This window comes from Ovis aries, chromosome 11 (assembly GCF_016772045.2).
Source record: "Ovis aries strain OAR_USU_Benz2616 breed Rambouillet chromosome 11, ARS-UI_Ramb_v3.0, whole genome shotgun sequence".
NCBI classification, from domain to species: domain Eukaryota; kingdom Metazoa; phylum Chordata; class Mammalia; order Artiodactyla; family Bovidae; genus Ovis; species Ovis aries.
The window spans coordinates 20990652-21014165 of record NC_056064.1 but is presented as its reverse complement, the minus strand read 5'-3'; the positions used below and the strand labels follow the sequence as shown (position 1 = coordinate 21014165).

The 23514-nt window shown below is 39.2% G+C and overlaps 1 protein-coding gene and 1 long non-coding RNA gene across 4 annotated transcripts in view; one reads left to right on the top strand and one right to left on the bottom strand.

Moving 5' to 3' along the window:
• The window catches only part of SSH2 (slingshot protein phosphatase 2), a 243783-nt gene that overhangs the window by 46371 nt on the left and 173898 nt on the right, over positions 1-23514 (top strand). For 2 of the 3 annotated variants that reach the window (XM_042255463.2, XM_012185423.5), the window contains exon 2: positions 17450-17530. The exons of the other annotated variant lie outside the window; for it this stretch is intronic. In XM_042255463.2, the coding sequence (XP_042111397.1) occupies positions 17450-17530 (81 nt within the window). The remainder of the gene's footprint in view (positions 1-17449; positions 17531-23514) is intronic. 3 annotated transcript variants of the gene reach the window in all.
• On the bottom strand, positions 1836-17282 carry LOC121820566 (uncharacterized). Its single transcript, XR_006061111.2, has 3 exons — positions 17152-17282; positions 11153-11212; positions 1836-2211 (listed from the first exon to the last, which is right to left on the bottom strand). It is a non-coding gene; the product is annotated as an uncharacterized LOC121820566 (long non-coding RNA).

Here is a 23514-nt window from a genome sequence, read left to right as displayed (position 1 = left end):
AAAAATTTTACTATTTTATACTCCCTGCCATTGGGAGGTGAGAGTTCTTCTTCTTTTCCTTCAGAGCTTTGGAAACTTGGATAGTCTATTATTTTTTCCAGCCTGAAGGATGAAACTTGTTTTATTTTGCATTTTTGGTTAACTAGTGAGGTAGGACATGTTTATTTTCTGATTTCTTTAGAAAAGTCAAATGAGTCAGAAAGCACTAATGTAGATAGGATAGTATGCCTTCATTCCACATGGATATAGAAAAGATCTGCTTATGTGGCTGTAAGAGAGTGTATTTTCAAGTCTTATTATCTTCAGAGACTAGATGTAAAGTTTCATTTTCACTACGAATATCTCCAACTCTAACCAGTGTTCACTAGGATATTAACATTCTGAATCCAGTGTTTTAGAACATAAATTTGCCAGTTTTCTGAAAAGACTGGACAACAATTGGAAAATTCAACAGCCCTTCTTCATTGACTTGCTTATGCTCTACCAGTGGGCAAAATGCAGGCAAAACTGCCAGCTGCTCTGCATCTGCAGACATTTGTGCAGAACTAATTTTAATAGCAGATGTTGGAAATAAAAAAATAATTGCAGCCTCCCCTCTGAGAAAGCCAGACCTATCCCGTGACTTCTCAGATGCCCCATAACCCCATTAGCCAGAGTTTCATTCCTAAAATTCCATATATTGCTTCCTTTCCTTCTCATGTGAGCAGTTTTAGAAATGCTTAAGGGAATCTCACAGCTTCAGAAAGTCTTGAGACTACTTTAGTTGCCACCCTGTGATGTTGTCGTAAGAAGACTCTGTGTACCCATGAAAGATTCTATTTTGACCTTTGAAGATACCCAAACTTCATTCGCCTTATGTCCATCATAAGAAAGACTACTTCATTTTGTATCGAGGTAAAAATTACAGGTAGGCTTCCCTGGTGGCTCAATGGTAAAGAATCTGCCTGCAGTGCAGGAGACACGGGTTTGATCGCTGGGTCAGGAAGATCCTCTGGAGAAGGAAGTGATAACCCACTCTAGTATCCTTGCCTGGGAAATCCCGTGGACAGAGGAGTCTGGCAGGCTATAGTCCGTGGGATCTCAAAAGGGTTGGACATGACTTAGCAACTAAACAACAGCAACAACAGTTCTGTTCACAAACACTTTGTCAGACATATTTCACAAATATTTCTCCCCAGTTTGTGAAATTTATCTACAGTTGTAGATTATTTTTTGTTTTTCTTAAATGTATTTTTCAGAGAGCAAAAAGCTTTTACTTCTGCTGAAATCCACTTTATAATTTTTTTCTTTTATAATTTGTGCTTTTTGCATCATTAAATCTTTGCCTAACCCAGTGTGGTAAGGATTTTCTCCTATATATTCTTCTAGAAGTTACACCTATATTTTGGTAACCATTTATAGTTGTCACAACTTGTTTTCCCAGTTGATGAAATTAGGCTCAGAGAAGTGAAAACCATTTGCCTAAGGTCATTTACTCTTTAGGTGTCATTATGTCTTCTGATTCTAAATTCTGTGTTTTTCTTGTTGTACAAGCCTGTGCATATTATGTCAGAATATGTATATAGGAAGATCATAAACCCATGTTGGTCTAATATATCCTCAGGGTAATCATTTAGTTTGTCAGTTCCCAAGCACGATCTTGCCTTCTCTCTTTCCTTCTGGGATCTACCATTTGTTTAGCACATCAGTCAGAGGGCAGGTAAGGGAGAAATTGTTAAATTTGCTAATCAAATGTTATTTTTGTTAGTGCCCCCTTAAAAAGTATTATCTAATTACTTGTATTCAATGCAAATTTTGATTTATGGACCACAATGTTAATAATATAAGAATGCATATTGAAGAGTCAGCCAACAAATATTTATTGAGTGCTTGTTATAAATACCAGGCCCTATGTGTAGTTGTTGGGTATATAGAATGAGGGAATTAGGTACACTTGATCTTTTTCCTCATGAAACTTGTAGACTAGAGCAGTAGCTTTCAAATTCTTATGACTGAGATCCGCAGTAAGAAACACATTTTACATTATGACCTGGTATGCTTTTGTAGGTGTTCTTGCATGCATATCTAAAACAGAAGTTTCATGAAACAGTTCTTTGTCTTCTTTCATCCAATGTACTCTGATATTTTCTATGCTATTCCAGTTAAAAAAAAAAAGCTATGTTGCTGCAAATCACTGAATTGGTTTCACAAGCTGTTCATGATTCTCTCAGCCTGCAGTTTGGAAAAAAAAAAAGAGTTGAAGCTGGTTTATTACTGTGTTTTGGGGAGATTTACCCACTGTGATTTGTTGCCAAGGGGCTTGCAGGGAGAACATGAGATTCCCAGCTGCCCTTTGGCCAAGTGGGACAGAAAGTAACTATACTTTCCCCCTAGACACACCAAAACTTTCAGAATTTCAAAGGAAGTACTTGCTTACTTCCTTCTCAAGATTCTGTAGTGCTGGAAATGGCAAATTTATGAGGCCCCACATAGAGTTAAGAAGGGCTTCTCTGGTAGTTCAGCGGTAGAGAATCTGCCTGCCAAGCAGAAGATGTAGGTACAATCCCTGGATCAGAACGAGCCCCTGGAGAAGGGAATTGCAACCCACTCCAGTATTCTTGCCTAGAAAATCCCATGGACAGAGGATCCTGGCAGGCTACAGTCCATGGGGTCGCAAAAGAATTGTATACAGCTTCGCAACTAAGGAACAACATGGATTTAGGAGTAAGTAGGAAATAATTGTCTAAGGAAATCTGTCACTCAAACTCTAATGCTACAACATACACAGAAACCTGTGTAACTGTTTCAGTAAGAAAATTTTAAAGTTTCTTCATTTATTGTTCCGAATTGAGGTAGCTGGGTATACTGAGTGGTGTTACTAGGCTAGATGTAAATTATGAACAGTCCTCAGAGAAGGGACTTTTATGAACCACAAGTGACCTTTTATTTTGCATTTTTATCAAAATATGAAAATGTTTCTTATCTTTTAAGCAGACAATTAACTTCAGAACATGAGAGCGGTCTATCCATTTATTTCAATTTGTAGTTATTCAAGCATTAGAGAAGGAAGGGCGTTGCTTCAGTAATTTGAAATTAGAAACTTTTAATCGGAAGAAGTTATATTCAGTTATATTTTCTAGTCTGATTTCTACTTAAGTGGGACCTTAAAATTTGGGTTTTACTTAGTAGAGGTTTTTGTTTTGTAACTCCCAATGGGAATGTAACGCTATAGTAGGGTGATTTTTTACTTTGAATCTTTTTAACCACATACCTTTGACATCCATATGAGCTAATTAACATTGATTTGAGGACTTACAGAAAATGATGTAAAGTTTCTGGAGGGTGTAAGATTCCATTGCATTTCTTGATGGGCTGGTGCCCTTTCTAATGGGATTATTTTGTTGTGGCAAAGGGATGATAGTAAATTACTGTATTTTAAACAATAATTTTCTAATATGCAATACAATAAACAATAATTTTCTAAGATTGGTTTAAATACCAATCAAGAATACCAATGTTCTCCATCTAGAGAGCAGGAATAGTGAAAATAACAAAATGGGCCTAGGATAACCCCCCAGTCTAAGCCTTCTCAAGTTTTTGCTTGTTTGTTTACTTTTGTTTCCCCAGTTAGAAGAAACTAGTATATTGAAAATAATTTCCTTGGTTATGAGAAACAGATTCCATCATCTTTAGAGGATATGTTAACATGAGAACTAAGATATTTCTTTACATGGAATTAATGTTTTTTTAGAGAAATTTTTCTCCTAGGAGAGGATTTTATGCTGGAATATCCCTATTTCTGCCAGTCCAGACCAGGCTCAGACAGCTGTCAGAACCTGACTGATGTATAAGACATGGCACTTGTCAGTTTGGTTTGCTTAGGGTCCCTGCATGGGCCTGGAGGTCTTCTTGTGCTGACATGTCCCATGCAAGAAGTCCATGCATAAGCTCCAGGTTTTCTCTAGGATCAAGATAATGACTATCATACATTCTGGTGCTTTAGTACCTGTTCCTGCTGCCCAGGGATAGATAAAGGGCTGCAGTTTCAACTGGGCCTGGGCTCTGTGCAGAGGTTGATGTGGACTTTGATTTCTATGGGGGACCCTCCCTGCACTTTGCCTCTACTCTTAAGAAAAAGCCACTGTCAAAAGCAACTCATCCTTCCCTGCAAGTGTCTTTTCAGAGAAACTCCCTTCTGAGAAAGTAACTGGAGGGTTTTATTCACAAGGGTCTCTAACCCCCTGGCCTAGGCAGAGTAACTCTTGCCTTGTGAGTTCCCCAATCCTGCATTCATCCTTGATATTCTCCTCTTTTGAGTCTCTAGTATCCTTGCTTCTGTCAGTTGGGGCAAAATCCATGTCCTGGCTCTTCCCTTTGGCCTGAAGCTTAAGGACCCAAGGTGTTTCCCTCTGGCCTCCATAAGGACACACAGCACCTGGAAAACTGCTGTGATCCCAGTGGAAACGCTCTGGAGATGCACCTGGAAAACTGCTGTGATCCCAGTGGAAACGCTCTGGAGATGAGACCTTAGAAGCCAACTCATCTGGATTGAGGACTACTGCAAGGGGATGATAGCTCTGTGGCTGGTGGTGGAGCCCTACCTCAGATGTGAGCTTTGACTAACCAGCAGTCTCCTCTTTAAGGCATGGTTGGCTTGTTTGGGCTTCCCTGGTGGCTCAGATGGCAGAGAACCTGCCTGCAATGCAGGAAGTCCAGGTTTGATCCCTGGGTCAGAAAGATCCCCCGGAGAAGGGAATAGCAGCCCGCTCCAATATTCTTGCCTGGGAAATCCCATGGACAGAGGAGCCTGGTGGGCTGCAGTCCATAGAGTCACAAGAGTCAGATACGACTGAGCAGCTAACACACTGGCTTGGATTCAGGGTAACCAACATAACTGATTGTAGGAGACACTCCTTTGTTATTGGATCCCCTGGATCACTTTAGCTTTGGGGAGTTTCTCACAGTGCCTCTTAAGATGTCTTCCAATTGTGGTTTAGGAGATAAGACGCCCTGGGTATTGACCATTGCCCTGAAATCTCTGGCTCATGAAGCAATTTCTGAATTGATTTCCAAAATTCTTTTTCTAAAGTGGAAACTGAACTCAGAGACATGCCATCTTTCTTTGATGGGTTCTTCCCTCCAGCTTCTCTTCTGGCTCTGGAGCATTGCTGTTTTATGTCTGGAATCTCTGAGACATTTCCACTCTCATCTCTCTGCTTGTTTCCTTTCATTGCTCAACTTGTAGTCAGCTCTGAGCTGCTATTGGCCCTCCACAAAGTCCCATTTTTCCAGATTATTTTTTATGATGCTGGATGAGAGGGGCTAAAAAGTCTTTTCTCCTCACTGAGAGGAGTGGGGAGGACTCCACAGGCCCATGACTAGTATGTGATAGGGACCCTTCTCAGAATTCTCTGGTGGAAACAAGATTTGATATGATCACTTTATCTCTGATCTATATGAGTTTTCCCCAAGGACTTTGGCAATCTCACTATGATGTCAGCTGCTGAAATGTGGGTGACGGAAGAGAAAAAGATTAGGACAGATTCCGTAATTGGTCTTCTCTTGCCTTTAAATGGACATGAGTTTTGAGCAAGCTGCAGGAGTTGGTGATGGACAGGGAAGCCTGGCGTGCTGCAATCCATGGGGTCACAAAGAGTCAGACATGACTGAGCGACTGAGCTGAACTGAACTGCCTTTAAACAGCTTTTTGAATACAAGTATCGTGACAGGTAAGCCCTACCTTTGCCATACCTGAAGCTGAAAGTGATTTATTTTAGCATATGTTGAGAGTTTGGATCAAGAAAGAAGCGCTCCAAGATGATATTCAGGTGATGTTCCCCTTGGATAGTTTGAACTGTTGGTGTAACTATTTATCTAGAGAAAATTTCTTCAGAAGATGATAACCTGAAGTGTACAACCTTTCAGCTTCTGGGCAGCTTCTCTCATCATAGTCCAGTTTATCAATCAGAATGCAAAAATTCCCTTTGTGCATTGTGAAGCTCTTGTGGCCAGAATGCTATATAGGAAATTAATTACAAATCATGGCTTATTTTACTCCCAGTTCAGCCTGTTAGGTATCACTAGCCTTCCTTGCTATCAACCTAGATTCTTCCTCCAGTACTAGAGCTAAATCTTTTAGTTCTCTTATTTATTGCAGAAGGAATCAAGCTCTTTACTTACTGGGAAATAGGTCTAAACCTTGGTTCTCAGTAAAAACTGTTCTTTTCACAATCATCTGAAACCTGACTTGGTAATGTCTCAGGACTCTGTCTCGGTAACAGCAATCTTTCTTTCCTGGCACACATCCCCAGACAATTGTCCAAGGAGGCTTTTCTCTCCTTTCTTACTCAGTGTCTTCTTGTCTTCAAATTCCTCTTGTTTCCTGAATTCCCCTACTTTCTCTGAAATAGCTTTGTCTTTGCTCTTCAAACCTGCGTTCCCCAAAGGAATAAAGAGCTTCACCTCTATGCACACTCTGCAGAAGCTTGCAGTGGTCATATTACATGGTATACACATTAGCATCTCTAAAACCCAATTCACTGTCATAGCCCAGGTTTCAGATTAAGCTACACACAAAAAATTTTAAGTGTGTGTGTAGCGGGGGGAGGGATTGGTGTGATTAATAATTGTATTTAAACCACAGAGAGCGCTCATACATTGGTCTGAGGAGAGAAATAAAAAATTAGAATTTTGAGGTGTTAGAGGCTGTAAGATAATATGCAGGATGATTTACAAATAATTGGGGGTCGACAAGAATTGTATGCTTTCGGCAGATGTGGAGTTAAGCTTTCTGTACCTCCTTGTTTTGTTAGCCTGCTGTCAGCTCATGAAGTTGTCAGAATTGGGTTTTGTGTTTTTTTTTTTAACTCCTACGCAGAACAGGAGGAGAATAAGCAGCTAATTTGTCAGTAGCAGAAGCCTAACCAAAAATGGGAAATAATAGAATATTTGGTTTGCCTAAATCGAGACACACTAGTCTCTATAGATTACACACCAATTTTTGAGTCACTTAACTAGCAACTAGAGACATAAATCCAGAAGTTTTCTTTTGTATCTTGAGATTCCAGTCTTGAAGTTCTGAAATGCAGCTGCAACTCTCATTCTTTCTGTGGGCTTGCAGCAAAGGTTGAGTATCTACCCCCAGCCCCCAGCTTCTTTGCTTTTATCTGTGTTTATGAACTTGCTACTTGTTATTAATTTCTTCTTACTTCTGTGGGTGATTGCTTTTCATAATCCATCATAGTACCTAAGCTTAGTTACCTCATATAGGCATTCATTGAATACAGGTAGTAAGTTGAATAACCTGTGCGTATGAATAACTGTTTATGTCTCACTGTCCACTTTCCTTACTTACCACTTTCCTTTTGTTGGTTTTACTATCAAGAGTTAGTTTTGGAGTGGTACGATTCCATCATTCTGGACCTAAAGCAGTGATTTAAGTGCTATCTACAGATGCAAATACTTATTTCACTGGCTCTCAGACTTTAACATATATTTCATGTGTATCAGAATCACTTGGAGGGCTTGTTAAAAAGCACATTTCTGGGTCCTAACCCCAAATTTCCTAATTTGGTAGGTCTAGAATGGAGCCTAACCAGTTCACAAGTGAGGCATTGCCTGGTGGTCTGGGCACCACACTTTGAGAATTACTGCTTTTTGTAAAATAGAGATTTTTCTATTTCAGAAACATCTTCTTGTAGGACAGATGGTCATATCAGGAAAAAAATATAAAAGAAACCAAACTTTGTGGAGATCACAGGATTTGGTGGGCTTTAAAAAAATATATTCAAATTATCTCTGTGTGAGGGTGCGAATTTGCTGGTACAAGTCACGTGGCATTTGCAGAGGGTCTGAAATACTATCATAAGTGAATATTCAGAGAATTAAAAGCAAAACCTAGATCTACAGAATATCCATATGTCAAGTCATTATGTTGTATTCCTTAAACTAATGTTATATGTCAGTTATATCTCAATAAAATTACAGGGAGATAAAACTATGATCCATACAAAGATTAGAGACAGTTCTAGGCAATTTATCATTATTGTTATTGTTTAGTTGATAAGTCATGTCCAGCTCTTTGGTGACCCCATGGACTGCCAGGCTCCTCTGTCTGTAGGATTTCCCAGGCAAAAATACTGGAGTGGGTTGCCACTTCCTGCTCCAGGGGATCTTCCAGACATAGGAATTGAACTAGTGTTACCTGCAGTTGCAGGTGGGTTCTTTACTGCTGAGCCACCAGGGAAGCCCCAGTTTATCATCAGGCTAAATTGGATTGTGTGCTCTAGGCCAGGGATCCACAAACTTTTTCTGCTAAAAGCCTGACAGTAAAAGTTTAGGTTTTGCCAGCCTTAAATGGTCTGTGTTGCATATTCTTCTTCACCTCTTCTCTAAACGAAACAAAACAACCATTTAAAAATGTGAAAACCATTCTTAACTTACTGGTCATGTTAAAATGGGCTGTAGTGTGCTAACCCCTACCAAGCCCATGAAGGCTCAGAGGAGAGGGAGAGAAGTGAGGCTGAAGTCATCATTTTGAAGCTTCCTGAAATTCTGGGATTTGAGTGGTGCTTTGAAGGATGGCAAAAATTTAGGTTGAGAGATTATTTCTGAAAGGAGAAGTGATAGCAAAATGAGCTTGTGATGTTTAGTATAAAGGGCTGTAAATTAGATGCAAAGAGTGTAGAGAGCCGCAGTACCTTTACAGATGAAATGGACTAACTGCAAGCCGGAGTTAGGGAGTCCTGTGGCATGAATCCTTGGACAGTCTCAGCCACTGACAAGCCAACCTGCTAAGTAGCTCTGAGAAATGGAGATGCTCTTTTGGCTTAAAGACTCCATGTTGACTTGGAGCCCAAGGAAGGCAGTGTCTCATGTAACAGTTGGCTCTTCAGTAAGAGCTGTTACTACTATGACTAATTAAAGAACAAACATCATGTGTTTAGGGTTGTGAAGACTATTGGTGTCTTAACCAGAACTATACACAAAGATTTTAGCTCATCTTAATTTGTATTATTGCTATTGGCAACAAAGAAGAATTGTGATGAATAATGCTAAGTCACTTACTCATTCATTGAACATTTATTGAATGTTATCCTGTGCCAGGCTCTAGAGATACAACTTGAGAAGATCCCCCTTCTAGCGAGAGAGAAGCAGTATGTATAGAAATAATTACAGTAGAGTGAGGTAAGGGTTAGAAAATGTATGTGCAGGGAACTATGGATACTTAGAAGAAGGAACCACCAGTTCACTCCAGTTGTCAAGTTGACTCAGTCTAATTATTACTGGCCATGGATTATATCCTTAATACTAGGCAATTATCTTGCAAATGTGTACATTGATTATAAAGAGGCCTGTGTAAAATACTGTGGTTGGATCAAATCCAATTCCTCATCCAGAAAAAAAAATTTCAAATATTCTACTGTTGCTGCTAAGTTTTTAAGATCCTCTTTTAAGTGCAAAATATTGGGTTGGCTAGAAAGTTCATTTGGGTTTTTCTGCACGACTTGGAAAACTGAACTTTTGTTTTTTAATAGCTTTTATTGAACTACATGGGCTATATACTTAAAAAAAAAAAAAAACCTGGCTGTTTTTTTTGGCTGTACCTGAGTGGCATATAGGATAAATTCCCCCACCAGGCATCAAACCTGTGCCCTTGACAATGGAAGCACAGAGTCTTAACCACTGGAAATGAAAGTGAAAGTCGCTCAGCCGTGTTCAACTCTTTGTGACCCCATGGACTATACAGTCCATGGCATTCTCCAGGCCAGAATACTGGAGAGGGTAGCCTCTCCCTTCTCCAGGGGAACTTACCAACCCAGGGATCAAACCCAGATCTCCTGCACTACAGGTGGTTTCTTTACCAGCTGAGCCACCAGGGAAGCCCAAGAATACTAGAGTGCATACCCTATCCCTTCACAGCGGATCTTCACAACCCAGAAATCAAACCAGGGTCTCCTGCATTGCAGGCGGATTCTTTACCAACTGAGCTATCAAGGAAGCCCCCTTAACCACTGGACCACCAGGGAACTCCCCAAACCAAATGAAGTTTTTTACCAGTGCAGTAGATAGTGTTGCTTGGTCACTTAATTTTGTGTTTCCCACTATTCTGATGTGAATATTAAATTCTAAAACACAGTAAAAATTCTAAAACCCAATAAAAGTTGCAGAAAAGAAGATTCTGTGATAGGCAAAAGAAAAATGTGCTCCCCCAAAAGAGTTGTCATCTGTGAACCTGTGAATATATTATGTTACATGGTAAAGAGGGGAAATTAGAGTTGGATGGAATTCAGGTTGTTAATCAGATGACTTTAAAATAGGCAGATTATCCTGGGTTATCAGAGTAGGGGACAGTGTCAACATAAGGATAATTAATAAGTGAAAGAGGGAGTCAGAGAAGAGGCTGGACTGATGTGATCTGAGAAATACTCAACCTGCTTTTGCTAACTTGAAAGATGGAGAAAAGGGACCACAAGTCAAAAAATTCAGATTGCTTCTGGACACTGGAAGAGACAAGGAAGCGTGTTCTGTCTGTATTAGTTTGCTGCTGCTGCTAAGTCGCTACAGTCGTGTCCGACTCTGTGCGACCCCATAGACGGCAGCCCACCAGGCTCTCCCGTTCCTGGGATTCTCCAGGCAAGAACACTGGAGTGGGTTGCCATTTCCTTCTCCAATACAGGAAAGTGAAAAGTGAAAGTAAAGTCGCTCAGTCGTGTCCAACTCTTAGCAACCCCATAGACTGTGGCCCACCAGGCTCCTCTGTCCTTGGGATTTTCCGGGCCAGAGTGCTAGAGTGGAATGCCATTGCCTTCTCCTAGGGCTGCCATAACTAACAAGTGTGGCTTAACAACAGGAATGTATTTTCTCTCAGTTCTGAAGCTGGGAGTCAGAGATCAAGGTGTTAGCAGGACTGATTTTTTTTCTGAGGCTTCTCTCCTTGGCTTGTAGATCTGTCTTCTCTGTCTGCGGATGATCTTTCCTCTGTGTGTACCTGTGTCCTGATTTTCTTCTAAGGATGCCAGTCATACTGCGTGACAGCCCACCCTAATAACCTCATTTTAATTTAATTACCTCTTCTCCAGATACAGTCACATTATGAGATACTCAGGATTAGGACTTCAATGTATAAATTGGGGGGTGGGGTGGGGGGACACACTTCAGTCCATAACACTACCTTAGAGTCTATAGAAGGATCATGGGTTGGCCATCACTCTGATTTTCGGACTCCTGACCCCTGCAATTATAAGAGAATAAATTTGTGTTGTTTAAGCCATCAAGTTTGTGATAATATAGCAAATGAGAAAATAAATACAAGTCACCTGAATCTAACAATAGTAGATTGATGAACTAAATTATGAAACATCTATTAATATACAATGGAATATCATGGAGCCATCAAAATCTTGAAGTAAATGTCCTTTGATGGATGAGTGGATAAACAAGATGTGGCATATACATACAATGGAATATTATTCAGCTTTAAAAGGGAAGGTAATTCTAATGCCTGCTACAACATGGATGAACCTTGGAGATATGTTAAGTGTAAACAAGCCAGCCTCAGAAGACACACACTGTATGATTCTACTTATAAGAGATATCTAGAGTAATCAAAGTCATAAAAACAAGAAGTAGAATAGTGGATGCCAGGGGCTATGGGAGGGGGAAATGAGTAATTTTTTTTAGTGGGTATAGAGTTTTAGTTTTGCAGGATGAAAAAGTACCAGAGATTGGTTGAACAACAATGTGAATATACTTAACACTGGTGAACTCTACACTTAAAAACGTTCAAGATGATAAATTTTATTTTACCACAGTTTTAAACATTTTAAACAAAGGTAAGTTTAAAAGGCAATAACAGAAAAATAGATGCAGTGTGTTTCCATTGTGTGCTTTAGAGAAAGGATATGTACACATGTAACAGGTTTGTGTACAGTGTATCTCTGAAAAGATACCCAAGAAACTAGTGTAGTGAATACTTCTGGGAATGGGGTTGTAGAGAACTAGGAGGTGTGGGGGACAGTGATGGGAAGAAAACAAATATTCTCCAACAGCTTCGGAATCTTGTTTACCATGTACATACTAAAATAATGTTTTTACTTAGTTCTTAGATACAGAGAACAGATTGATAGTTGCCAGAAGCAGGGAGTGGGCAAAATGGGTGAAAGAGTGAAAAGGTGCAAACTCCTAAAATAAATAAATCATGGGAATGCAATTTTTTAAAAGGAGAAAAAAGAATGGTTTTAAATGTGTAAGTTGGGGTTAGGGACTGCAGAGAAGGTTTTCTCAGCTGGGTCCTCTGTGAGTGTGTGCATGCTCAGCCACTTCAGTCATGTCTGACTCTTTGCAACCCCATGGACGGGAGCCTGCCAGGCTTCTCTGTCCATGGGATTTCCCAGGCAAGAATCCTGGAGTGGGTTGCCATGCCCTCCTCCAGGGGATCTTCCCGACCCAGGGATCAAACCCACGTCTCTTGCATCCTCTGCACAGCAGGCAGGCTTTGCAGGTGGCTCAGACATTGCAGGTGACTGAGCCACCGCATCTTTAGGCTACAGGATTGCTTTGTTCAATCTAGTTAACATCAGTGTCAGGATAAGTAAGACCTATTTCTTATCCTGACCTTTAAATGTGAAAAGCTCTTAGCCCCCAAGTGGTCATCAGGTTTTAGGGCACACATGTGTTTTATTTTTTGCTGTCTGAAAGTATATTTTCAAAGTCTCTAGTTCTTTAAGAACAACTGCAATTTATTCACTTAATTAGAGCCCCTTAAAAAGTTGGGAGGAGAAAAGAAGGAAAAAAGGAAAGGTAAAAATATAATAATCATAAATGTTTTCTGCTTCTTAAAATCACATAACCTGTGACAAAAATAGAATATAAGAGACAACAGTACAAACAGGTTTGGGCTCTTGTGGGGTTATTTCTTAAGACTTCTGCTTGCCAGTTGTTAGGTAACTGCAAAAGTTAACAGGCTTCAAAACATCCTCCTTAGTACATGAGACTTTGCATCATACATTCCATATAAAGATTGCAACATTTTATTACTGTAATTGTTGCTCAGAAGCTGTTCCAAATTGAAATTTCTTGTATATATGAATGTGTTTTCCTTACCTGCAGTGTTAGCCCTTGTTTTTCTCCAAATGATACTTGGCCAAAGGGCTATATTTCCACGGAGCCATATCCTTATCTTTTTGTTTTTTGCATCTCCATATAAGCTAAAAACTATTTTTGGAACCTGTTCAGTTATCTTTCCCTTTTGTTTGGAGTTTTACTATAGCTAATCTAGAACCAAGTAAAGTGCTTATTAGTTCTTAGTAGGGGTACAATAAGTGGTAATGAATACCCATTGTGAGTTCAATACTTGAAGGTTATGTAGGGAATGCCAATTTGTCTGGATTTAGAAGTAAAACACTTAAAATTTTGTAGAAACAAAATTTCCCTCGATGGCAGAAGTTCCTTTGAAAGAGAACTTAGCCCAAATGTGTAAGTGTTTTACTTTCAGGGAGATTATTATTACTTTAATTATATGTATTATTATTGGCAGCAGTAGTATTACCAACATGAGTAGCTAAATTATGTTTTTCTTATATCATCTCTCATACAATTTTTCCAGTGACCCTATTAGATAGATGCTATTGTTGTGCCCATTTTTATGGATGAGGAAATTGAGCTTAGAGAGATTAATTAATGTGTTCAACATCACGTGACTAGTAAGTGACAGAATCAGGATATAAACTCAGTTAAGATTTGGGCTTGATACTTTCAATGCAAGAATATTATTAACAGTTTGACTCTATTGTCTTCAAAATCCCTACTAAAAATGACCAAAGGAATATTATAAAAAGGAAGATAGGAAGGAAAGACAAAAAAGAAGGGAGAAGAAAATTGATGCCTGCACTACAAACTCAGCACAGTCGCTGTTGTCATGTTAGAAGAAACACTGCAGGACTTTCTACACCATGAAATTCAGGCAAGATCACCTGAGAAGGGCCTACTTTTAGGTTGAGGCAAGGGCCTACCCACCTGAGAAGTACTAGATGTAAACTAAACTCACCTGGGGACTGAGTTTAAGGAAACATCTTTCATTCCTAGCTTACTAAAAATATTTGAAGCCAAAAATGACCTTTAATTTTATCAAATGTCTTTTACTATTTAGATAATCATGCATTTTTTTCTTATTTTTTTTAACTATATGTTAAATTATATTAATAGAGTTCCTAAACATTCATTCTTAGAATAAACTCTTTATATTGTCAGTGGAAGTAATAAATAGGCTATAATAGGAATTAAAAAGTTTGATTTCAGCCAAACTGAGGGCTATAGCCCAAAAGACAGCCTCGAAGAGAACTGTGAGGAACCACTCCGGAGGAGCATGGGTTTCAGCATAGGTTTATACCTTGTCAGAACAAGGAAAATTAGACAAGTCAGAGACACATTTCTTCAAGATTTAAAAAAACAAAAACAAATCAGCATGTATACAGCCAGTCAGTATGGCCTTGGCTTCTGGGAAGGAACTCTTATCATCAAGGGAGTACCAGCATTGGAAGGAAGGCACTTAATCTTTATTTTTAACATGGACATTCTGTACTTCTGGTCAGTGCACCTTATTTTTTTTTTAAATGATTAAAGCAGATGTACAATGTATGTTTGATAGGCCACGAACAGGCTGTTTAGTTAGCATAAAATTCCAGTTAAATCATGTACAAGCCAGAATGACTTCCACATACCTCAATAGGTAGGAGTTTCTCCTATCAATTGTCATAAGCAGTTAATTGAATTTCAATTAATAAGTATGTAGGAAAGTCTTAAAATAACTTTAGGAATGCAGATGTCATTATAGGACCTCTTACTTTTTTAATGTAGAAATTTATTGATTTACAATATTAGTGTCAGATGTACAGCATAGTGATTTAATACTTTTATAGCTCATACTCCTTTAAAGTTGTTACACAGTGCTGACTATATTTCCCTGTGCTGTGCAATATATCCTTGTTTCTTATCTGCTTTATATATGGTAGTTTGTATCTCTTAATCCCATACTCCTATCTGGCCCCTCCCCTCCCTCTCTCTACTGGTATCTTCTAGTTTGTTTTCTATATCTGTGAGTCTGTTTCTGTTTTGTTATATGCAATATTTGTCTTTCTCTGTCTGACTTATTTTACTAAACATAATACACTCCAGGTCTATCCATGTAGTTACAAATGGCAGAAATTCAGTTTTTTAATGGCCAATAGTCCATTTCATATAAAAGAACCTCTTTCTTAAAAGGTCATTTTGGAAGAGCTCATGTAACCATGCTGCAATATATACAAGAATAAAAACCTAAAAATCGTCAACTAGTGTAATTAGGATTAAAGGCTATGGTTTTTCCAGTGGTCATGTATGGATGTGAGAGTTGGACTGTGAAGAAAGCTGAGCACCGAAGAATTGATGCTATTCAACTGTGGTGCTGGAGAAGACTCTTGAGAGTCCCTTGGACTGCAAGGAGATCCAACCAGTCCATCCTAAAGGAGACCAGTCCTGGGTGTTCACTGAAAGAACTGATGCTGAGGCTGAAACTCCAGTACTTTGGCCACCTCATGCGAAGAGCTGACTCATTGGAAAAGACCCTGATGCTGGGAGGGACTGGGGGCAGGAGGAGAAGGGGACGACAGAGGATGAGATGCTGGATGGCATCACCGACTCGATGCACATGATTTTGGGTGAACTCTGGGAGTTGGTGATGGACAGGGAGGCCTGGCGTGCTGCGATTCATGGGGTCACAAAGAGCTGGACTCGACTGAACGACTGAACTGAACCGAACTGAATGTGTACTTTTCTCTCTTGACAGTGACAAACCATGTTTGATATGCTTGATATCATCTGTTGTGATATAAGGAATTTGGGAGAATTGAAAGCAGCTTTGATTTCTGCCTTTTTCCTTCAGATATTTTGTTTGTTATTTATTAATGCATTAGCTTTTCTAATATGACTTTCAGAAGTAGTTGCATATTTTGTAGACTGATTTTTTTAAGACAAAGGAGAATAAATATTCTTATTTTTTCCTCCTCCAAAATGCAAAGCAGTAAGAAAGAGACTTTGCATTTGCAAGACCTAAAAGTGATTTTACATATTTAATTGTTTGTTTACTTTCTGAAAGAGGAAGAGAGGAGAAATGGAATATGAGACTTGGTTGTAAGGACAAAACCCAAAAGTAGGCAAAAGATCAGGGTAGGAAAAGATAAGAAGGAAATAAAACAGGAGAAGGCAGTTACCAGAAGTAGGAACTCTGAACTTTACTCTGTTTATCTGCACTCTAAAACTCATCTCTGCAGGTATTCTGAGTCAAAACAGTCTCAGCTTTGAAAATACAAAATATCAGTCAACCAAGATAGCCATAAAGTAGTTGTGTATGATTAAGTTTCAGCCACAGATAGTGACAGTTTTTTTGTTTAATAGACTTATTGAGATCTGATTGATAAAAAACTCGACATAGTTAACATATCCAGTTTGATGAGTTTGGACATGTGCCTACATCCATGAAAACCATCAATGGATAATCAAGGTAATAAAAATATCTATTAACCTCAAAAGTTTCCTTAGGCTCCTAGGGGTTTTATTGTTTGTTTTGTGGTAAGAACATTTAAAATAAGATGCAGACATCTCTTCAAGACCCTGATTTCTATTCTTTTGGATTTGTACACAGAAGTGAGATTGGTGCATCATATAGTAGTGTGAAGTTTTGATGACAAAAGTGTATACGTCTCTATGTAGGGATAACTCAAGTTTCCAGCAGCTGTTACCCAAACAGCAAATATTAGAAGGAACTTAATGGGTCACAATTGGAGCTTTTGTGTGTGTGCTCCTTTGAGTCATAAGGGAAAAATTCTCTTGTGTTACCAGCTAATTGTTTCACCCCTTTGTCGCATTTTTCTTATCTGTCTTCTAGACAGATTTTGAAAAAGAGATTGGAGAGTGGAAGAAAGGTTTTAAATTGTTTCCTGGCATGTATCAGTAGGACTTGGCTAGGGCATGTTTTTTGGCTCTCCTTGTAAACAGTTGTTAGCAGAGGGCTAATGAGGCTGGCTAGGCTAGTGATTCGAACCCCTAATCGTGTGCTCTGTTACATTCTAAAGCCTGTCTCTAAACAGTCATCTTATACATATCTTTGAATATGAGGACAAGTGAACACAAACTTACCCTGTTCTGGAAGAAGTCCAGAGTACATACTCTGAAGGGTCAGTAGCAACATCTTTACAGAAAAAGGACATCCCATGGCCCAGTTGGAAACCACAGAAAATGCTTCGGCTAATCCAACATGCCTCACTTTTCCTAACCAATCATCTTGTTGGCTTTATTCTCTCCAAAACAGCCGTTACTAATCAGAATCAGCTTCTCACCTATGAGCTAACAGCAACACAGTGATTTCTGCTGGTCTTTCTCCTCATGCTGTGGCCCCAGTATCTGGATCTCTGAAATAATCTCGTTTGTGTTACAGAGCTCTCACCTGGAAGACAGTGAATCCGCAGCGTTACTTTGCTGTGAATGTGAAGACTCAGAAATCTTTAGTGATTCCAATGTACGTAGGTATTTGTCTTTCTACAGCCTTTGGTGATTCAGGTGAAAAGTTTTTAGAGTAAATTTGGCTCTTCAGCGCAGCTGAGATAGTGCCAATTATTTTTTCTTTATCTGTTTGGCCTAACTCAGCCAAATAGTTTGGGAAGGCAAATAAGTGACTTGAAATGAGTGTATGTATAAATAGTCTGGTATATGTGTATGTGCAATAATCTCCCCTCAAAGCATATCTATCAAAGTAGATAAATGCTGTACCCTGGAACCTTAAGTAAGTCTTCTTCACTAAGGAATGTCGTTGTTTTTGTGGGTTTTTCACGTTTTTTTATGGTCTTTTCCCTGTGACAGCTGGTATTGGTACTGCCACTGGACCTTTATCCCCCACATACAAAGACCTAACATATCCTGGCTGTTGATAACGTTAAGACAAAGTAGTGTTATAAATCCTAGAGAGTCAGCCAGATCATCTCAAACTTAGAACTATCTAACTACATTTCATGAGGTATTGTAAACTGTATTGATCTCATCTGGAGCCTGGCCTGCTACAGTCCATGAGGTCGCACAGAGTTGGACGTGACTTAGCCACTGAACAACATCTGATCCCCAGCATAGTTTTCTGATTATTGCAGATTACCCACAGAATCAGGCTGAAGTTAGAGAATGACTTAAGTTGACTACATATCACTTTTAGTAGGGTAACTGCCTTTGCAAGCCATAGTTCAAACTAGGTTTTACAAACCTCGATCATAAAATCTGGATTCTGTCCATTCCAGAATGCTTATTGTGCATAGTAGGTATTCTATAAGTATTGTTAAAGTTTCATCAATGAAAACTCTCTCTCGAAGTTGTGCCTGTGAAGTATACCAGCATAGTACTGTCTGCTTTAAACTGTCTTTACTTCACCTTCATGGCACAATGAAAATGATCATTGTTTTAGGACCTTGTTCAACTATTATGTTGATTCATCTGGTTGCACTTCATTCAGCACTGATGAAGAGACTGAAATGGCACGAAGTCAGTTACTGTGACTCACTAATAACTCACTTCCCTAGGACTTGAAAACATTAATGAATTCACATGAACACTCATTTATTATCTACACGTAGCAGATGTCAGACTGAGGGTGGAAAGGTTATATTCTTTGCCTAGTGTTGTGCGATAAGCAGGAGCAGCGCTGACATCAGATCTTAGCTGGCAGCCGTCAGTGAACGCATTATCGGCAGGCAGCATCATCAGTGATGGAACGTGTACTGGTCTCCTTACATGTAGTATCCTACAAGATTTATTTGGTTCAGTCTGCAGTGCGGTCCTCTGCACTTGGACTGAGGATGTTTTTAATCCTACTTGTTTTGGGTGATTTTTGTCTTACAGAGATTGGTGCATGGCAGTCCACATAAAGATTTTTATGAAGTTGGACACATAGGGAAAAGATTCTAGTTTTAATAGTTTTCCCCATTAGGAAAAATTAGATGGGTATATATATTTGCAGATTACTCTGCATTGCTTGCTTTTTTAAAATATTTATTCATTTATTTATTTTTGGCTGTGCTGGGTCTTCGGTGCTGCAAGCAGGCTTGCTTAGATTATGGAGGGCGAAGGCTACTCTCTAGTTGTGGTGTGCAGGCTCTAGGGCACGTGGGCTCGGTAGTCTCAAGTTCAACGACCCTAGAGCATGCTGACCTCAGTTGTTGTGGCAAGTGGGCTTAGTTGCCCCATTGCTTGATTTTATTGCCAGAACTTTCAGTCATTTAAGTCAGGTTTGTTGCCTCTCTGAGAGGCAAAAGGGGTTTCATGTATTTGACTGGCTTCACCTATGAAGGTACTGGATCCTCCTGTTTTGTTTGTTCAAGGAGTATTTCCCACACTTTTTTTTTTCTCACCTTCCCATTCCCACTCTGCACATCAAAGGAGATTGAAAAGGTCCTTCCCAATTTGAAGGTTTAAACTCTAAAGCAAAATTATTTGCAGAGCAAACTGACTGAAATCCCCACTTGGGATTTCCTTCAAAGAAAATGGTAGAGATCTTGGTAACTATTTGAAATAGAAGTTAACTTGTAATGAAAAGTAGAAGATAAAGAACTTCTTCAGTCAACCTTGGGATAACAGAAATATGACCTTTGGTCAGCTATATTCATTCCTTTACTTACGCATGGATTCATTCATTCACCAAGTCTTGATTGATTCTCATGTACAAATTCCCAGTCCCAAGGCTGTGGGAGTTAGGCATAAAATATAAAATCTACCGTAAGAGCAAACATACAGCTACAAGGTAAATAAGGTCTGAGAATCGAATGTAAAACATGGTGACTGTAGTTAACATTGTATTTTATAATTGAAATTGCTAAAAGAGCAGAACTTAAATGTTCTCACTAATGTATATATGAAAGTGAAAATGAAGTTGCTCAGTCGTGTCCGACTCTTTGCGATCCTGTGGACTGTAGCCTACCAGGCTTCTCCGTCCATGGGATTATTTATATATATATAACCTGTATATATACATATATATTACATATGTATAGATATACTCACCAATATAATATATATATATACATATATACATACATATAAAGTATTAACCAGATGAGGGGAATCGTTTCACAATGTATTCATATATAAATCACCACAGTGTACACTTTAAATAGCTTGCAATTTTATTTGTCAATTATACCCCCAGTAAAGTGGAAATTAAAAAGACTTTACTCTAGGAGAATGTTTAATCTACCATTCAACAGATTAGTCTCATGGTATTCATGGAAATGCAGTACATGGGGAGAAGAGAAGAGATCTGTGGGTGAGTGGAAGGAAATTTGGCTGGAGGCAGTGAAGGGATGAGGGGTTGGAAGAGGGCTGGCTGCCTGACATCTCCTGGGGGTTTCACGAAAGAGAGGAGAGAAATGTAGAGAGACCTCTGCCCCTTCCCTGGTCCCACTCAGCCTCTAGGGAACGAGATACAGGGTAGAAGCAGAAGCAGCTAATTCTCCCTCTGCTATGTACAGGGTCACTGGAGGCCTCCATGATGGGAAGAGGGACTGCCTGCCCTAGAGCACGGTGAACCTGTGACTGAAAGAGGTCATAAAGGAAGAAGACACTGGCCCAAGCAGCAGGAATTTCACTTTGGCTCCAGATAAGAAAGAATGTAGACAGGGACTAGAGCAGGTTGGGTACTGGTGGCTGCAGCAGCCGCTGAAGACTCCTGAGGCTCTCTTCGTTTCCCATCCTCATACCTACTGCTCTCCTGCCTTAAAGGAAAAGAGCTCTGCCTGACCCGGGTTTCCAGTTATGGTGATTATGGACTTCAGCTGAAATAACTGGATTCATCCCCATTGTAGCGTTATTTCTTCCCTAGCCTATAGGTCAGGAAAATGCTTGTTGTGTTAGTTTATCTCCTAAGAATACAACTTAATTCTTTCTCTCCTTTCTCTGCTCTTCTGACTCCTCCCCTACCCTACCAGGCAGGAAGAGGGATGGATACTCCTTTGCTTGGATATTATACCCTTGGAGGGAATGCACTTTTCCTGTGTGCAATCAAAACACATTTTGTGTTTGAATAGCCCAGTAAAAGGGAGAGGTGTTAAGCTTTTTGTTGTTAAAGAAAGAAAAGGAAAGCTACCTTCTAGAATTGAATGTGGAGGAGGCAGATGAAAAGAAAGAAAAATCTAAAATGTAGAACCTATTTGGTTTAGAATACTTTACTTTTTTTTTTTTTTTACTTTACAATATTGTGTTGGTTTCGCCATACATCAACATGAATCTACCGTGGGTATACACATGTTCCCCATCCTGAACCCCCCTCCCACCTCCCTCCCTGTACCCTCCCTCTGGATCATCCCAGTGCACCAGCCCCAAGCATCCCGTATCCTGCATTGAACCTGGACTGGCAATTCGTTTCTTATATGATATTATACATGTTTCAGTGCCATTCTCCCAAATCATCCCACCCTCTTCCTCTCCCAGAGTCCAAAAGACTGTGCTATACATCTATGTCTCTTTTGCTGTCTTGCATACAGGGTTATCATTACCATCTTTCTAAATTCCATATATATGCATTAGTATACTGTATTGGTGTTTTTCTTTCTGGCTTACTTCACTCTGTATAATCGGCTCCAGTTTCAGTCACCTCATTAGAAATGACTCAAATGTATTCTTTTTAATGGCTGAGTAATACTCCATTGTGTATATGTACCACAGCTGTCTTATCCATTCATCTGCTGATGGACATCTAGGTTGCTTCCATGTCCTGGCTATTATAAACAGTGCTGCGATGAACATTGGGGTACACATGTCTCTTTCAATTCTGGTTTCTTCAGTGTGAATGCCCAGCAGTGGGATTGTGGGGTCATAAGGCAGTTCTATTTCCAGTTTTTTAAGGACTCTCCACACTGTTCTCCATAGTGGCTGTACTAGTTTGCATTCCCACCAGCAGTGTAAGAGGGTTCCCTTTTCTCCACACCCTCTCCACACCCAGCATTTATTGCTTGTAGACTTTTGGATTGCAGCCATTCTGTCTGGCGTGAAATGGTACCTCATTGTGGTTTTGATTTGCATTTCTCTAATAATGAGTGATGTTGAGCATCTTTTCATGTGTTTGTTAGCCATCCGTATGTCTTCTTTGGAGAAATATCTGTTTAGCTCTTTGGCCCATTTGTTGATTGGGTCGTTTATTTTTCTGGAATTGAGCTGCAGGAGTTGCTTGTATATTTTTGAGATTAGTTGTTTGTCAGTTGCTTCATTTGCTATTATTTTCTCCCATTCTGAAGGCTGTCTTTTCACCTTGCTTATAATTTCCTTTGTTATGCAGAAGCTTTTAATTTTAATTAGGTCCCATTTGTTTATTTTTGCTTTTATTTCCAATATTCTGGGAGGTGGGTCATAGAGGATCCTGCTGTGATGTATGTCAGAGAGTGTTTTGCCTATGTTCTCCTCTAGGAGTTTTATAGTTTCTGGTCTTACGTTTCGATCTTTAATCCATTTTGAGTTTATTTTTGTGTATGGTGTTAGAAAGTGTTCTAGTTTCATTTTTTTACAAGTGGTTGACCAGTTTTCCCAGCACCACTTGTTAAAGAGATTGTCTTTTCTCCATTGTATATTCTTGCCTCCTTTGTCAAAGATAAAGTGTCCAAAAGTGCGTGGATTTATCTCTGGGCTTTCTATTTTGTTCCATTGATCTATATGTCTGTCTTTGTGCCAGTACCATACTGTCTTGATGACTGTGGCTTTGTAGTAGAGCCTGAAGTCAGGCAGGTTGATTCCTCCAGTTCCATTCTTCTTTCTCAAGATTGCTTTGGCTATTCAAGGTTTTTTGTATTTCCATACAAATTGTGAAATTATTTGTTCTAGCTCTGTGAAAAATACCATTGGTAGCTTGATAGGGATTGCATTGAATCTATAGATTGCTTTGGGTAGTATATCCATTTTCACTATATTGATTCTTCCGATCCATGAACATGGTATATTTCTCCATCTATCAGTGTCCTCTTTGATTTCTTTCACCGGTGTTTTATAGTTTTCTATATATAGGTCTTTAGTTTCTTTAGATAGATATATTCCTAAGTATTTTATTCTTTTCATTGCAATGGTGAATGGAATTGTTTCCTTATTTTCTCTTTGTATTTTCTCATTATTAGTGTACAGGAATGCAAGGGATTTCTGTGTGTTGATTTTATATCCTGCAACTTTACTATATTCATTGATTAGCTCTAGTAATTTTCTGGTGGTGTCTTTAGGGTTTCCTATGTAGAGGATCATGTCATCTGCAAACAGTGAGAGTTTTACTTCTTCTTTTCCAATTTGGCTTCCTTTTATTTTTTTCTGCTCTGACTGCTGTGGCCAAAACTTCCAGAACTGTGTTGAATAGTAATGGTGAAAGTGGGCACCCTTGTCTTGTTCCTGACTTTAGGGGAAATGCTTTCAATTTTTCACCATTGAGGATAATGTTTGCTGTGGGTTTGTCATATATAGCTTTTATTATGTTGAGGTATGTTCCTTCTATTC